Raw genomic sequence first — 17286 nt, forward strand, 5'->3', positions numbered from 1 at the left:
ATACATAAGAGTACGTTGAAGTTTGAATATCTCACATTGCTTAGTATAAATAGATTTACGATAAGAAAGACTTTACTTCATTTGAAAGTATTTCGTTTTTCAAGATGTATATGTAAAAATGTATGAATAACTTGCTAACTATACCCATTATAGTTTTTCAGAAAGTATGTTCCATTTAGTGAAAATAACTTGATGATACTAGCCCTTTATATGTAAAAATGTTGGTATCGATAATTCAATAAGATAGATGTTACATTTATGTTTATAAAACGATACTTTTACTTGTATTTCCCCCCCTAAAACATGAAAAGATTTGAAAGGTAGGGGTATGAACTCACTTGTTTGGTTTGAAGAGAGTGGGGCTAGAGTCGAGCAGAACTTCGACCGCGGAAAGCTGCGTCTTCGAGCTCTTCGGGGATCTCGGTAGCGTAGAATCTTCGTCGGGGGCTCGGGTGCGGAAACCGAGGGCGTCGGGACAGCTTCTGGAGCTTGAAAGTATGAGAGAGTGATTGAGAGTTTAGAAAAGGTGTGCTAAAACCCGTAGCTCATGCCTTCTATTTATAGTGCTAGAAAGTCGAGTACGTTGGGCGTACCACCGGAGTACGCTGGGCGTACGCGTTACGTTGGGCGTACTTCGGTTACGCTGGGCGTAACTTTGCGTCATGGCTTACGACTCGAGTCTAGCTAGGCGTAGAGCTGCAGCCGATGGGACTCGACCTTGTTCCTAAGTACGCTGGGCATACTCCTATATTACGCTGGGCGTAATCCCGGCTTCCGTCTTCTAAATTCCGTAACTTTCGCGTACGGGCTCCGTTTTTCGCGTTCTTTATATCCACGCGTAGGTGAGATTATGCTCTACAACTTTCATTTAGACTCCGTCGGCTAGTTTTGACTTTATTTTTAATGATATGTTTTTAATAGGCCGGGACTGCTAAAGTTCGTTAAAAATTCATAGCTTCTTTATTCGACGTCGGTTTTCGTTTGTCTTTTTATCATTTTACTCCTATTGCAGAGGTCTTCAACTTTCGTTTAGGTTGCGATAGCTAAATAACGCTCGATCTTCAATTCGAGTTTTTAGCCCTCTACTACTGTTACGAAACTTAGAAAATTCGTAACTTCTTCATACGAGGTCCAATTTGGGCGATCTTTTTATGTACGTTTACAATTTAACGAACTCTACAACTTTTGTTTAGATACTTAAGGCTAAAATGCACTTTATTGTAATTTCACTTTTTACGTTAAATAATGTTTTAACGGTGTGCCGTAAATATTCGAGTGGTTATAATTTCTTCAATATAACTCGGTTTCGAATGTTCTTTATGTTTTTGGAAACCTTGGCACGATATCTAATATTTGATGCATCCCAATTTAGATATTTGAACACTTTATTTTTTTGAGGTTAATTTCGTTGATTCCAAATAGTTTTTGTTGTATTTGTCTTTTGAGTGTTACATCGCTTTTGGAAAATATGGAGTTTGTCACAAAATTTGGGATGTTACAAGTTGGTATCAGAGCCCTGGATTGAGGGATTCGGACACACCCTTGGGGGTGTCTGGACTCAAACCGAGGGACTAAAAGATTTTTTTAAGGAAAATGGTTTTCTAAAATCTAAAGTGGGAAGTTTTAAGAAAGACGAAGTGTGTGATGCGTGCGACCGGCCAGGCTCAAGTACGTTTTCCCCAAGATACCCATACATGTTATGTTATGTTGTATGGTTTTGATTCAGAAAATTGCATGCTAGAATAGCACTAAGGATCTAGGAGGATGCCTTGTGTGCCTGATGTATGATTCTGAGAATTGCATGCTAGCTAGGGCTAAGGATCTAGGAATGATGCCTTACATGCCTGTTGTATGAGCTGTATGCTAGGACTGTTTAGTCAGTAGGATGGCCAGTGTGGGTTATGCCTGGTTTGGTTACTCAACGCACGAATGCTGCTTGCTTTGCGCTATAGGGGTTCTGGCCAACTTCGACTAACTGGTGAACGGATATGTAACAGTATCCACAAGCTAGTTAGGGGGGCGGTGTAAGGACTCCTAATGTAGCTGATGGCAGGGAGTAGGTCTGAGAGTGCCCTAGGGAAGCCTAGGATGTGATTAATGGAAAGAGCATCGATGAAAGGGACCTGGTGAAATCGAGGCAATCCTTGGGGAAAGTACGGATAGATGTGGAAGGTAGTATGGGCCCGTACTACTGAAAGCAGAGGATCCGTACTCAATTCAAGGAGGGCTGGGATGGAACCTGGAAACTTGGAGAGTGTGTGAGACCCTTCGGGGGTATATATGATCCTGACAATTGCATTATTATTTTTCAGAATGGTGGTCACACGTCATGGAGCAGGGGGGGTCAGGACCTGGTTCAGGATCGGGTTCGGGACAGGGACCCGAGCATGTTGATTATGGGTTGCGCAAGTTCATCGCGTCTAAGAGTACGAGAGGTATCCTTGAGGCGACCCCGGTCATTTTCAGGTCGATCAAGGAAGGGATTATCGAGCTGATGGAGGATCGCCTCCAGGCATTCAGGATTGATCTGGCGTCTAGCCAGGTGGGTACCCGTGCGCTGTCCTTTAAGGACTTCTGTGGGAGTGGTGCATAGGATTTCCATGGGGTGAAGGACCCCATTGCTGCTAGGAGATGGATCGCAGACATCGAGTCTGCGCAGCTGACGAGCTACTGCCCGGAAGGGTCGAAGGTCCGTTTCGCTGCAGGTTGTTTGAGGGAGAGAGCCAGGGATTGGTGGGAGTTGATTGGCGATACGTTGGGAGCCCCAGCCATTGAGGCTATGACATGGTCAGATTTCATGACCCGATTCAAGGCTGAGTTTGCACCAGCTGTGGAGCTTCAGCAGCTGGCCAGAGAGTTTTTGAATATGAGACAGACTACGGAGACTGTAGCGGAGATCACTGCCAAGTTCCGGGAGAGGACCTTGTTGGTACCCCAGTATGCGGGGGATGATGATATAAGGAGGACCCGATACCATGACATGCTACGGGCTTATATTCAGGAGCATGTTAGTTTCTCTGCTTGCCCTACCCTGGAGTCCATGATTACCAGGGCTAAGGAGAGAGAGATTGATTTGGAGAACATATGGAAGAGGAAGGTCGCTGAGGGGCAGACGATGGGGGTTTCAGGGAAGAAGCTCAAGGGACCCGATGGTAGGCCGAAAGGCCAAACGGGGCGGGACCGCTGTGGGAAATGCGGTCAGGCACATGAGGGAGTTTGTCGCACAGGGTCGGGTTCAGACTGCTATAAGTGCGGCAAGGTTTGGGCATTTTGGTAGAGATTGTACTGCCCCTGCTTCTGCGATTCAGACATCAGACCTGATTTTCTTCCATTGCAATCAGAAGGGCCATAAAAAGGCCAATTGTCCTAGGTTGACAGCACCAGCAGCAGCAGCGCCGGCAGTGGTGCCAGCGTTAGCGACAGTACGGGTTATGGATGGCCGGAAGGTCAATTCGGAGGCTCTAGTGGTTCGGAGCCAAGCTTTTCAGCTGACAGCCGAGGAGGCACGCGCTACACCCGATGTAGTGACGGGTATGATTCTTTCCCTCTGATTTATTTGTATAATGTTATGATATTGATATGTGCCCTGTGTATATGTGTTTAGGATCATTCCATGTGAACGGTATCCCAGTTCAGGTATTATTTGATTCGGGTGCTACCCGATCATTTGTCTCTCTTGCGCTTAGCAAGAAATTTCCCGAGTCTTCGGGCATGTTGGACTGCCCCCTAGAGGTCGAGATCGCAGACGACCGATCAGTGCGAGCATCGGAGGTCTACCGAGATTGTGTCTTGAGGCTGTTCGAGGAACGTTACCTGGTAGACCTGGTTCCCATACCGTTTCAGGGGAAAAAGGTTATTATAGGCATGGATTGGTGAGCCCTAATGGGGCAGTGATAGATTGTGCACATCAGCTAGTACGGATCAGGACCCCAAGTGGGGGAGAGTTGGTAGTTCAGGGCGAGAGGCCACATCGAGGACCAACTATATGTTCAGCAGCGAGAGCCAGGCGCTACCTTCAGCAGGGTTGCGCAGGGTATATCGCGTATGTTATGGACACCCGGGAGGCGGGTAAGGCGATAGTGGGCGATGTACCCGTGGTGCGGGAGTTTATGGATGTATTCCCCGAGGAGTTGCCTGGGATACCTCCGGAGAGGCAGGTGGAATTTAGGATCGACCTAGTCCCTGTCACGGCTCTGATAGCCAAGGCGCCGTATCGGTTGGCTCCTCCTGAGATGCAGGAGTTGTCTACACAGCTGCAGGAGCTGTTAGACAATGGATTCATTAGACCGAGCAGTTCACCCTGGGGAGCCCCGGTTATGTTTGTAAACAAGAAGGACGGGTCGCATCGGATGTGTATAGACTACCAGGAGCTGAACAAGATAACGATGAAGAACTGTTACCCATTCCCGAGGATTGATGACCTTTTCGACCAGCTTCAAGGAGCATCTTGGTTCTCCAAGATTGATTTGTTGTCAGGGTATCATCAGATGAGGGTCGGAAAGGAGGATGTGCAAAAGATTGCTTTTTGTACACGTTATGGTCATTATGAGTTTGTGGTGATGCCTTTCGGGCTCACCAATGCTCTTTCCGCGTTCATGGATCTCATGAATCGTGTGTGTTGGCCGATGTTAGATCGGTTCGTGATTCTTTTCATTGACGATATCTTGGTTTATTCCAAGACGCAAGAGCAGCATGAGGAGCACTTGCGTGAGGTTCTGAGTACTTTGAGGAAGGAGAGCTTATATGCTAAGTTCTTAAAGTGTGAGTTCTGGTTGCGCGAGGTGCAGTTTCTGGGGCACCTTGTCAAACAGGACGGGATATCAGTGGATCCGGCCAAGGTAGAGGCCGTGATGAGATAGGAGGTCCCGAGGTCTCCATCCGAGATTCGGAGCTTCCTAGGATTGGCGGGCTACTATCGAAGATTTATTCAGGACTTCTCCAAGATAGTCGTACCTTTGACCAGGTTGACGAGGAAAGTCGTGGTTTTTCGTTGGGGGCCCGAGCAGCAGGCCGCATTCGAGACGTTGAGACAGAGATTGTGAGAGGCACCAATCTTAGCCCTACCAAAGGGAATGGAGGATTTTTTTGTGTATTGTGATGCATCCATCTTGGGTTTGGGCGCAGTGTTGATGCAGAGAGGGCACGTTATTACTTACGCTTTGAGACAGCTGAAGCCTCACGAGGCGAACTACCCGACACATGATTTGGAGTTGGGGGCTGTTGTGTTCGCCCTCAAGATTTGGCGTCATTACCTCTATGGGGTTCGTTGTACCATTTACACGGACCACAAGAGCCTGAGGTATCTCATGGACCAGCCGAATCTGAACATGAGGCAGCGTCGGTGGCTTGACGTGGTAAAGGATTATGATTGTGAGATCCTCTACCATCCGGGGAAAGCCAATGTGGTGGCTGATGCGCTTAGCCGCAAGGCAGTGCCGATCCGAGATATCTGCCTGAGGATGACAATGGTGACTCCGCTTTTGGAGCGGATTCGGGAGGCCTAGCAGGAGGCTATGAAGGAGGAACATAGGAAGAGTGAGCGAATTGTGGGGCAGGTTTCCTCCTTCGACTATGATAGCCGAGGGTTGTTGACTCTTCACTGTAGGGTGTGGGTCCCTTATCATGGAGGCGTGCGCCAGGTTCTGATGGAGGAGGCGCACAAATCCCGGTTCTCCATTCATCCCGGGGCGACGAAGATGTATAGGGATCTTCGTCTGGACTATTGGTGGCCCTGCATGAAGCGGGATATCGCTTGGTACGTGGAGCGGTGCTTGACCTGCAGGAAGGTCAAGGCCGAGCACCAGAGGCCCCACAGCAAGATGCAGTTGTTGGAGATTCCGTTGTGGAAATAGGAAGACATCACGATGGATTTTATCACCAAGCTTCCCAGGACCGCGCGGGGAGTGGATTCGATCTGGGTCATCGTCGATCGATTGACCAAGAGCGCCCACTTTATCCCGATTCAGGAGAGCATATCGGCCGAGAAATTGGCCGATATCTACATCAGGGAGATGGTAGCGTGGCACGGAGTGCTAGTTTCGGTGATTTCGGACAGAGATGTATGGTTTACTTCCAGGTTCTGGAAGAAGTTCCATGACGAACTGGGTACTCGTCTGCATTGTAGCACTGCTTTTCACCCGCAGACAGATGGTCAGAGTGAGAGGACCATCCAGACTCTGGAGGATATGCTGCGGGCATGTGTGCTAGACTTAAGTGGTAGCTGGGATACCTATCTTCCTTTGGCTGAGTTCTCATACAACAACAACTACCACGCGAGTATTGACCGTCCTCCTTTTGAGATGTTATTCGGAAGGAGGTGCAGGACCCCGATATGTTTGGGTGAGGTAGGCCAGAGGGTCATGGGGAGCACCGAAGTGGTGCTCAAGACGACCGAGAGGATTCAACAGGTTCGGAGTAGGCTTCAGACTGCTCAGAGTTGGCAGAAGAGTTACGCCGACAAGCACCGATCAGACATGGAATTCCAGGTCGGGGATATGGTTCTCCTGAAGGTGTCGCCATGGAAGGGCATCATCCGATTCAGGAAGCGGGGCAAGTTGGGCCCCAGATACATTGGAACTTTCAGGGTTCTGGCCCAGGTGGGCAAGGTGGCGTATAGGCTCGATCTACCAGCCGAAATCAGTCAGATACACAGCACTTTCCATGTTTCTCAGTTATGAAAGTGTCTGGTGGACGACTCAGCGGTAGTACCCCTGGAGGATATTCAGGTCGATGGTAGCCTGAATTACATTGAGCGACCAGTGGCAATCCTCAACCGGAAGTCGAGGGATCTGAGGAACAAGAGGGTGGAACTTGTGAAGGTGCAATGGCAGCACCGGAAGGGTTCGGAGTGGACTTGGGAGCCGGTGAAGGAAATGATGGAGCATTACCCCGAGCTATTTCAGGATCGAGCAACAGACTTCAAGGACGAAGTCTAAAATAAGTGGGGGAGATTTGTAGCACTTGGTTCCTGGTATGAATGATTTATCTGAGTATTTTACTTTTTAGCCTTGGACTCGGCGAGTCGTAGGCTACACTCTCCAAGTAGGGACGGGATTTTGAGCACGTTTAAGTTGGAGACTCGAAGAGTCCATATTCTGGACTCGGCGAGTCCATCAGTTTGGAAGAAACCCTAATTTCAGGGGTTTGCACCCTATTTAAACCCCCTTTATATGCCCCAAGTTAGCCTCCATCACCCTCAAAGCATCATATACCGAACCCTAACCCTCTCCTTGTGATTTGAAGTGTTCTTGTGCTTGTTCCTTAGAGTTTGAAGAAGAGAAGGAAGGAAAGACCAAAAGAGAAGGTGAAGAGCAAGAATCTAGGACTTAATCCAGAGTTCATTGAGGTATAATTCGGATCTATTCTGTTTCTATGCTCAAATCCCCATTAGAACACCATTAAGCTATCTTTGACCCATTTCCAAGCTTGTCAGTGGTATAGGGATCATAATGGGCTGAATAGCTGCTAGATCTGGCTATGTTCGAGTTCTAGAAGCCTAGATCTAATACCTTTATAGGGCCATATTGCATGAAAGCCCTAGATCTACCCCTTTTTGTGTGTTTTGAGCCTTAGAATCCCCATGGATGATTATATACACGTAAAGTTGGAAACTTTACGTGTTAACCGAGTCCTAGGAACCCAGATCTATGAATGGAATTCAAGCAGAATCGAGTGTAGAGAGATTTCATAGATGCGACTCGGCGAGTTGTTCTTCGAACTCGGCGAGTCGAGTCGCGAGTCCCCGATTTTTCCCCTTTTCGAGTAGGCGAGTAGAGCAGTGAGCTATATGTGGAATCAGTAAGTCGGAAGCCAGACTCATCAATGGAGGGACTCGATGAGTCAATGCCCTGACTCGGCGGGTCCAAGGCAATCTTCATAAAACTCGGCGAGTCGAGGACAGAACGTGTTCATCGGATGAAGATTAACTCGACGAGTTGTTCATACAACTCGGCGAGTTGGATGAAGGACCATTGTGTATTCAATTAGGAAGAGAACTCGTCGAGTCAATTCCTAACTCGACGAGTAGAGACGGGAGTAAGGTCAATCGGCTGGATATGAACTCGACGAATGGGCAAGCCAACTCGGCGAGTCGGGTCAACTGGAAGTTGACTTTGACTTGACTTTGGTTTGGAATCGGTCAGGGGTAAAATCGTCATTTTACCATGGGATTAGTATCAATGTCTGATTAAGTGTTTTATGGGAATATAGCCAAGGGATCACCGGAGTAGCTGTCAAACATTTGCAGATCAGCTTTTCAGCAGTCAGCCTTTTGAGGTGAGTTACCTTCCAATAAGGGTGGGTCTAAGGCCACAATGCCGGCCCACCAAGTAGGAGTATTTTAGAAGATGATTGTCTTCGTGATAATTATCCTTGTATGGATACGTGTTTGGTTACGAGATATTTCTGTATGATATGTTATGTGTATGATAGGGATAGTTTTTCCCTGACAATGGTCTTTAGGACCGAAGAGTACGTCAGTACTCGGATATGCCTGATTGTATGCTTATACCTTGTTGTTGTATGCTAGGAGTAGTAGGGGGTGGAATAGACCCCAGTTACCAGTTGAAAGATACCGATGATGATTACCGGTTGTAAGATACCGATGATGATTACCGGTTGAAAGATACCGAAGATAATTACCGGTTGAAAGATACCGATGGCATTCAATGGTATGTGGTATGATGGGGGAACTCACTAAGCTTCGTGCTTACAGTTTTAATTGTGGTTTCAGGTACCTCTTCGTCAAAGGGGAAAGAGTCGGCGGCGTAGCGGCGCATCACACACATGATTTCCGCACTGGATTTTCTGGGATCGTACTCTGATTTTTCTTGTTTCCAATGATATCGTTTTGATACATGACCTTATGTTTTATAATTAATGTAACTTTGACAATGTTTTAGTAACACGCCTTATTACATGCTAAATTCTAAAAATGAAATTTTTGGCCTCAAAATTTGGGATGTTACAACCTGCTCAACTTACCCACATCAAAATCAATATTAGGTGGTGGTGGTGGTGATGATGATGATGATGATGGCGGTGGTGGTGATGATGGTGTTGATGGTGATGATGGTGGTGATGGTGATGATGATGATGATGATGATGATGATGATGGTGATGATGATGATGATGGTGATGGTGGTGATGGTGGTGATGGTGATGGTGGTGATGATGGTGGTGATGGTGATGATGATGATGATGATGGTGATGATGATGATGATGATGACGATGATGGTAATGGTCATGATGATGGTGATGATGGTGATGACGGTGATGGTGGTGATGATGATGGTGGTGTGATGGTGATGATGATGATGATGATGATGGTTGTGGTGATGATGATGATGGTGGTGGTGATGGTGATGATGATGGAATTAGCTACGGAATTCTAACGGAAAGAATATTTTGTAGTTAATCCGTAGTTAATTACCTATGGATTAGCTATGGAATACGCTTTTCGTTAGAATTCCGTAGCTAATCCGTAGTTAATTAGCTATGGATTTTTCTTATTTTCGATTTTTCGGGCACCAAACGTCGTTTATTTCGCTCGGTTTTTTTCATACCTCTAATATAGATGATTATCTATATTTTCACCAATTTATAGCTATTAATATCATTTATAAAGTTGTGTGCATATACGAGATCCATTGCTCGTTTATTGGTTTAACATTATAATGCTTATGAATGCGTACACATACATCTCACAAACACGTATACATACACATATACCACAACTCATTCATGTATATAATATACATATACAAACATAATCCATCACAAGTTGGTCAAAAGTATAGATATTACAATGTTAAAATGTAAAACGAGTACTTGAAAAGTTTCACATCAAAATACTGTCACAAGAGTTTGACATGGATAATGGATTGGTTCGTATCAATGTTAAAACGAATATACTTTTGAATTTCCTATCCAACACCCGACAATAAAATTTCACTATACATCTATACGCCCTTCGTTGTGTTTCCTCTGCTTCCACTGTTCGGTGCTTCCAGACCTTATGATAGCAGGTATGTTTTCTTTTCTGCTTTTATATTCTTCACTGATTATCTTCTTTAGCTATCAAAAACAAAAGTAAGCTTGCCTCCACGAAGATAAGGAGACGCGAGGGTTCAAATTCCGTGAAGTTTTTTGTAGGAGGTCAGATGACACATAGAAACTGTATACAACGAGGGTGTAAACTTAAAAAAGGCAAATTACAAACATCGTTCCAGTGCTTATATAAACATTCTGGATTAGGTCCCTCAAAGATTTTTATTGCTGATTTCATCCTTATGCTTACTGTTTGTTTTGACCCAAGTCCCTGTAATTAACATTGTTTACTTTTTCCATTAAATAGATGTAAAAATGCTATTTTACCTTTAGTAAATTATTATTCATTAATGGTGGAAGTTTCTTAAAAATAAAACAATAGACCTAACCTTGTATCAATACTATTGGAAAAAAGCAACAAAACTAGAGTTAAACTTCATTCTACAACCACCACAGTTTATCAATTGGATTTCTCTTTGCGCACACTTAATGTCAGACTCATTATCAAATGGTGGTGGAGATTGAAGACGGATCGATCGGCATTATGGTGTCAAATTGTCACAGGCATACATAATCTTACAGGAAGGACAGCAGATCAAATCTCCAAGAAATCATTTAGTGGTGTGTGGAACAACATCGCCAAAGTCACATCTGAATTAGAGAAGACAAGTTTGGATTATAACTGCATAATGAAAAAATCAGTTGGATCAGGTACCAACACCCTCTTCTGGCTCAATGTATGGTGGGGAGATGTCATGCTGAAATCCCAATTTCCAGAACTTTTCTTGCTGGAAAACAACAGGCGATGCTTTGTTTCTGATCAAGTATCCAGTAGTGGCTTCACTTGGGACTGGAAAGCTGATCCTTGTGCCTCACATCTAAATCGGAATCTATGGCATTTAGAATCTGAAATCAGCTCTTTTACACCAAACTCTGTACCGGATACATGGTTATGCAAAGTCAGTTCGGATGGTCTATATTCTATAGCAACTCTTCGCCAGAAATTGGAAGAATCTTCCCCTGCATTATCAGGTGTAAAAACCGAATGGATGAAGGAGGTTCCTTTGAAGATTAAATGTTTCATATGGAGGGCAAAATGGGAAAAAATTCCTTCGGCTGATGCACTTACATCCAGGGGAGTTAATATTGCTTCTACAAAGTGTGGGTATTGTCAACATAATGAATGTGTTGATCACATTTTCATTCAATGCGATTTCGCCACTAGAGCGAGGAACGAGATATTGAAATGGTGTGGCATCAACCTTGGACCCATAAACACCGTTATGGAACTACTGGAGTTCATCTCTAAATGGGCCACTGCCCGAAAAAACGAAGAATTCTTACGATGATCTGGTGCCTTTGGAAAGCTCGTAACGATCGAATCTTCAAACAGGTGAAATCAAACCCCACCAAAGTAGCGGATGCCGTTCAATCACTGGTGTACTTTTGGATAAAACATAGGGGCTCGATGGACACTATTAGGTGGTGTGATTGGGGAATTTCTCCTTTTTTATTGTAACTTATCAAACTCTACATGTTTCACTGCTTTCTTTTTTTTTGTTGGGCTTCATCTAGTTTCTCACTAAATGATGACCCTTAATAATATCTTTAGCCGTTTCCAAAAAAAAGAAGGTATTTGGCGGTTAATTCGATTAAGTGTATGAAAAAAAGGGTTTAGGAATTGCAATCGGGAGCCATGGGTTTAATAGGCTAAGTTTGATGTTCAATTCCCTAGCTTCTCGCTAGGGCCTTCTAATAAATTCTTATCGTTTAAAACAAATAAATAATGTATTTAGAAACAATTTAGAAAAACTGTATTAGCTCGGTGAAATATCATCTGGCTAGATTATTTTTTTTAAAACTAGGTTACAAAGTAATTTTTTATTCGTCAAATATGACTACCTCAAAAATGTCAAAGTAAACTAGCTACTAGCTAGTTATAGTGTGTGCCTGACACAATCTAAAAAATGACCTGATGAGAAATAAGTCAATAACAATTTGATAAAAATGTTAGTTGTTTGTGTGGTGGGTTGGATGTTAAAATAGCCATTAGACATGGTCAATTTTATAATGTCTCTCTGAAAGGTATATACATAAATTTAACATGTCTATTTTAATTATTTATTCTTAATTATTGTAGTATGTTTTGAATAACCAACATGCCCAAGATTCATATATTACCATTGGTGTTTACAAAATAACCCACAGGTACCGTTCAAGCTCCTATAAATACTCGAATTGAATGTAATCGGAAACTATGATGATCGTATGGTACTATAACTGTATAACATACTTATAGGATCCCCATTTATTTCCTTTAATCTCTAGATAAACTAACTTCAAAAGGATGTCTCTTCGTGTACATAACCCTTATATTGCATGCAACCTAATAATTATATGTAAATATATATAGAGAAAGAGCAAAATCTTTTGTAAGGGAAAGTGTGAAGGGGCTCTCATATCAATAGGCAACTTATCGTTGAGACGGTGGAGATTCTCCAAGAAGAAATGAAGTGAAGAATGCAAGCGATTCCCTAGGTTTGAAAATGGGAACTGCATGACCCGCTCCTCTAAATGTTGCGAAAGTTAGCCCTTTATATTCTTGAACCCAACCACCAACCTAAACAATCATAAAAAAAATATTATGTGACTATTATTTATAATCTTATCCGAAAAGGTGAAAGAATATGGGACAAAGAATCACTCTCTATTTTTTTTGTATGCATAAGACATGATGAATGCCTTTGTTATAAAAAGATTAGACCTACAAAACATTACCTGCTTCTGGTTATACCAGGGCCTCCATGGCCTCAATATAGGCAAGTTGAGGGAGCTTAAGCTGTATCTTGTGGACAACACAGGGACTCTTCCATCAGTATCTCCACTATTAATTAAACCCATAATCACAAATTATTTGATAATAAATAAAAAGAATTTTTGCAGATATGAGATGATTATACAACATCACTCATTAATCACCTGTACACCCATATCCTAAGTTTTGCATCAATGAGTTTCTTGTATATGGGAAGAACTGAATCTTTCGACTGTGACCACCCATAGAATACGTCCATACTGCAAAACGTAGTGCCATACAACCATAAGTTCCTAAGTACACGTAAATGTTTTTGAAATACTTGAAGAAAGCTGTATTCATACTTGCAAATGCTCCAGTTTTTTAGTTGAAAGCCGTTGCTAACATGAAGAGCTTTCTGAACTTGAGGTTTATTGTAGTAACCTTTTGCATAATCATCAAGGCAAGGATCATAGCCAGCAAGTATCCGTGGCATCTAAACAAATAGAAAACATTAGAAAAGTTGTTTTATTAATTACAATGATAGCTTTAATTTTCTTGTTTGTTGTTCTTTAAGGCCCCAAATAATGAATGCCAACTATCTATATGTGTTAGGATCGATATAGTATACTGCTTGGTTCCAATTGATTTCAATTTTTTATAATTCTATTATCAGTCAGGAATTTCAGTTCCAATAACCGGACTACTGGCTAGCTACGACATCCATGCATGTACAATAATTGTTGAAGTGAGGTTCAATGGACGACTTGACATTTTATAAGAGTTTGAATGATATGATCCGTAGTTGGATGTTCAAGTTAGTAGTGGGGTTGAAGAGTTTGAATACGTTTGTTGTGGGGCCTGTCCTTATAATTAAACGAAAAACAAATCATTAAATAAATCATAGCATTTTTATAAAATATGTAATTTTCTTTTATTATGTAATATTTTATTTGTTGAAAAATAAAATTACATATAACTTTATATGTAATATTTTATTATGTAATGAAATTAATAATATAATAATAATAATAAATATAAATAATCAATGATAACAGTTTTAAATATTGTACTTTTTATTTTAAAAATTATTATGGCATGTAATTTGCTATATATTTAAATTTTCAGTAATATATATATATATATATATATATATATATATATATATATATATATATATATATATATATATATATATATATGAGATAAAATAGGATGAGGATGTATGGATGTATGGATCCATCAAACTTAAAACTGTACAAATATCTTCTTGCAGTTCCCTCCTAGCTTCTCACTAGAGGCCTTGTTTTTTTTTATGTAAGTATCTTCTTGCCTTCATAAAAAAGGATGAGGATGTATGGATCCATTAAACTTTACAAATAAAATAGGATGAGAATTTATGGATCCATCAAACTTTGTAAAGTTGAATGGATGAGTAAAGGGGTTATAAGTTAAATCAAATAAAAGTTGAAATGATGATATAACCATCCATTATTATGATATATCAATGCATTATGTCAGCCACCAAGAGCACCATGGTTTTCCTTTTATATATATATGATATGATACTGTTGGGGCACGACGACATGCACAAGGCTAATTAGCTTTAAAAAAAAAAAATTTCAAAGTGCTTACCATTTTAGCGGATGTGGTCCTTTTGAACATGACTTGAAGTGCATTGTTTTGTGAATATGCTGAATTGGCAATGCAAACGGAGGTGTAGAGGCTGTAGATGTCTATTTCTTTATACTGTCGGAGAACTTCATCTACAGCTTGGCTGCAGTCATTATTGCTCCATGTGTCATTACTGTTAAAATCGCATGATTCTCTTATCGTTTTGTGAGTTTCATCTGATACAACAGCATGGCTCCAAGCATAGTCAACCAGACCTTTCCAATCTTCAGCATCACTTGTTTCCGGATTACCTAACTGCAGTTACCATAGATATAGCCAATTAATTAACCGGTTGTCATAACAAAAGAAATAGAATAAACCCGTAAAACTTGCATGGAGCCTAAATAGATTGGAAAATGTAAAAATGATACCAATATCCCTTGTAAATTGATAAACAGGGAGGGATCCTTGTTTTTATCGTAAATAAGATTTGCCAACTCTGGCACATATTTTCCTACATAAGATGACGTAAATGTCATTTTTTAGTATTTTTAAAAGCATATATTGGTGAAATGTGACTAAACTTAATTACCTGCATAGCTCTCTCCAGCAATATAAAATGTTCTTGTCCGATAAGAGGGAAACTTGGTGAACCAGTTATGTAGGAAAGCATAAGTGTCATTTGCTGATATAATTAATATGAATATAACAAGTCAGTGCTAATTAAACAATGGGTAATCAATATATAGGGCTAGAGGTATTATGCACACACACACACACATTTGATATCATATATAGAAGCTAAATGTGTCGATAATTAAGACTGACCAGTGAAATCGTCTCCTAGGTTTTCATAATCACTAGTTGTGTTGGAGTAGGAAAAGCCAACTCCAACTGGAGATTCCAGGAACAACATATTGGCTTCTGCACCACAAATTAACAAGATTAAAACGATGCCCATTACATGAAGAATATATAATCTTTTATAAGAAAAAAAAAGGCACATTAATTCATCAGCAAGAATGTACATCCCAATTAAGCTGATAATTAATTATGCTAAAAAGATACCTCTATTCCATGAGTATGGATTTAACTGAAGATCATTTCCATCTGTACCCACAATGAATGGCCCGATCTCTTGTGTAGCTCCATATCCCACAGAAGAACACCCGGGACCTGTAACATTTAGCCATGTGGTGTCACCAAAAAGGGCACAGGAGGAGAATCAAACTCCAAATTAACTAATAACTGTTCATAACTAAGTGGGTGAATTAGATATTAATAAAGACACTGACCTCACACCAACACTTCATAATTGTTTACAATTTATCAGAGGAATATCTTCTTTGTACATTAAATTAGTCCTTTAAAAGCTTATTTGTTTAATTGGTTGGATTTTATTAAAATGAACAAAGAGCATCTTCACAAAAAGCCTTATTTTTTTAACACGTTCTTTAAAAGATATGTTCGATAAAAGCATGGATAGATTTTGTCAAAAGAATATTGTTGTAGAAATCTGAGACCAAATATGAAAGAAAGGTTAATTAATTTCTATGAAATAATTTGATATTTTCTTACCTCCATTAAGCCAAAGCACCAAGGGCTTCTCATCTGGAAGAGTCCAAGCTTCATAGAACCAATAAAACAGTGCTCTTCCATTATTTTCATTTACTGTGACATATCCAGCATAGTGTTGAAAGTCAACGTTAGGCTGACCAGGCAAATTGGTAACAAGATCTTCATTGTTTTGGATATTTGATTTCATTTCATTGGACCAATGTCCATGCCTAGCAACTACAAAAACAGTTCTCTCCAATGATAATATTAACAATAAAAATAATAAAGGAAGAGTAATATCCAAAAGGGTTGACGTCATTTTTAGTATGAAAGCCATAAGGAGCAGAAAACAAAGCTCAGATACAACTTTCTTGCTAAAGGATAAAAGAAACAAAGACCCACAAATCTATTTATAAGCAACCATTAATCAAAGATCAAGAGCCACGTGGAAAATTGTCTTTTGTATAGGTAGATGCTTATGATATCTGACATAGAGCTTTTCTTGCATAAATTCTTTGTGCAGGCCACCATTAATTAGTGTAGGATGTGGGCCCCTAATCACGTGATATAATTTTAATAAAAAAGATTTATAACATAACGCTTGTAAGACCATTGATTAACGTACTTGGAACAGAATATATGCTTAATATGAATCCGGAAACAAAATAATGCCTTTCCAGGAATTGAACATCTTTTTCCAACTCCCCTTTCTAGTTTTTTATTTATTTATTTTTTCAGTAAAAGACGAAAAAGGATATTGTTTATTATTCACCGCTGACTCTGAAAGTGCAAACATGGCATGTCATCCATTCCCTGGTGGGGGGGTGAGAGTGGGTGGGTGGGTGGGGGTAAGGGTGGACAGTGATTATTGGGTGAACCCAGGGACATGTTGTATTCACAATGCATATGGAAGAAAGATAATTAAGTACAATTTTTACTCATAATTTATTAGGATATTATTCTCTATATTTCATCTTTTTTGCCATATGTTGGCCAAACAACGACTTGGTGGAGGTGGCTAGGTAGTCCACTAGGCCTCACGCCTTGCACCAAATTAAGTAAATAAAACCAATGGCGCACACATCTAGTGTACTAGCTAGCTTTGGACTAAATCAAGTAAAAGCATCAATATACAAAAGTGTTGAGTTTATCCATTAGTTATATTTTAACAAAAGTAGAAAGGTAAATTATTTAACTTAAGAAATCACCCAAAGCAATAGTTTGTTATTTGATACTTGCAAGAGCTCCAAATGGAACAATAATGGAGAAAGGAA

At 41.0% G+C, this 17286-nt stretch overlaps 1 protein-coding gene across 1 annotated transcript; it reads right to left on the reverse strand.

The window, feature by feature from the left end:
- Positions 1–12207: 12207 nt before the first annotated feature.
- LOC111887986 (serine carboxypeptidase-like 31) lies at positions 12208–16404 on the reverse strand. Its single transcript, XM_023884134.3, has 10 exons — positions 16034–16404; positions 15524–15631; positions 15284–15379; positions 15048–15140; positions 14887–14969; positions 14477–14770; positions 13207–13337; positions 13027–13122; positions 12826–12931; positions 12208–12667 (listed from the first exon to the last, which is right to left on the reverse strand). The coding sequence occupies exons 1-10, from the start codon at positions 16347–16349 to the stop codon at positions 12521–12523; spliced, it is 1470 nt and encodes a 489-aa protein (XP_023739902.1). The 5' UTR covers positions 16350–16404; the 3' UTR covers positions 12208–12520.
- Between the last annotated feature and the right edge of the window lie 882 nt (positions 16405–17286).

The sequence above is a fragment of the Lactuca sativa genome, chromosome 4, assembly GCF_002870075.4.
Source record: "Lactuca sativa cultivar Salinas chromosome 4, Lsat_Salinas_v11, whole genome shotgun sequence".
NCBI classification, from domain to species: Eukaryota; Viridiplantae; Streptophyta; class Magnoliopsida; order Asterales; family Asteraceae; genus Lactuca; species Lactuca sativa.

Bases quoted from the DNA above. Each gene is read 5' to 3' on its own strand.
- LOC111887986 (XM_023884134.3), bottom strand. From the start codon at position 16,349: ATGGCTTTCATACTAAAAATGACGTCAACCCTTTTGGATATTACTCTT. The intron at 15,141-15,283 runs GTCAGTCTTAAT...TAATTATATCAG, and splicing joins CCTAGGAGACGATTTCACTG to CAAATGACACTTATGCTTTC. The intron at 13,123-13,206 runs GTATGAATACAG...TACGTTTTGCAG, and splicing joins AAAAACTGGAGCATTTGCAA to TATGGACGTATTCTATGGGT.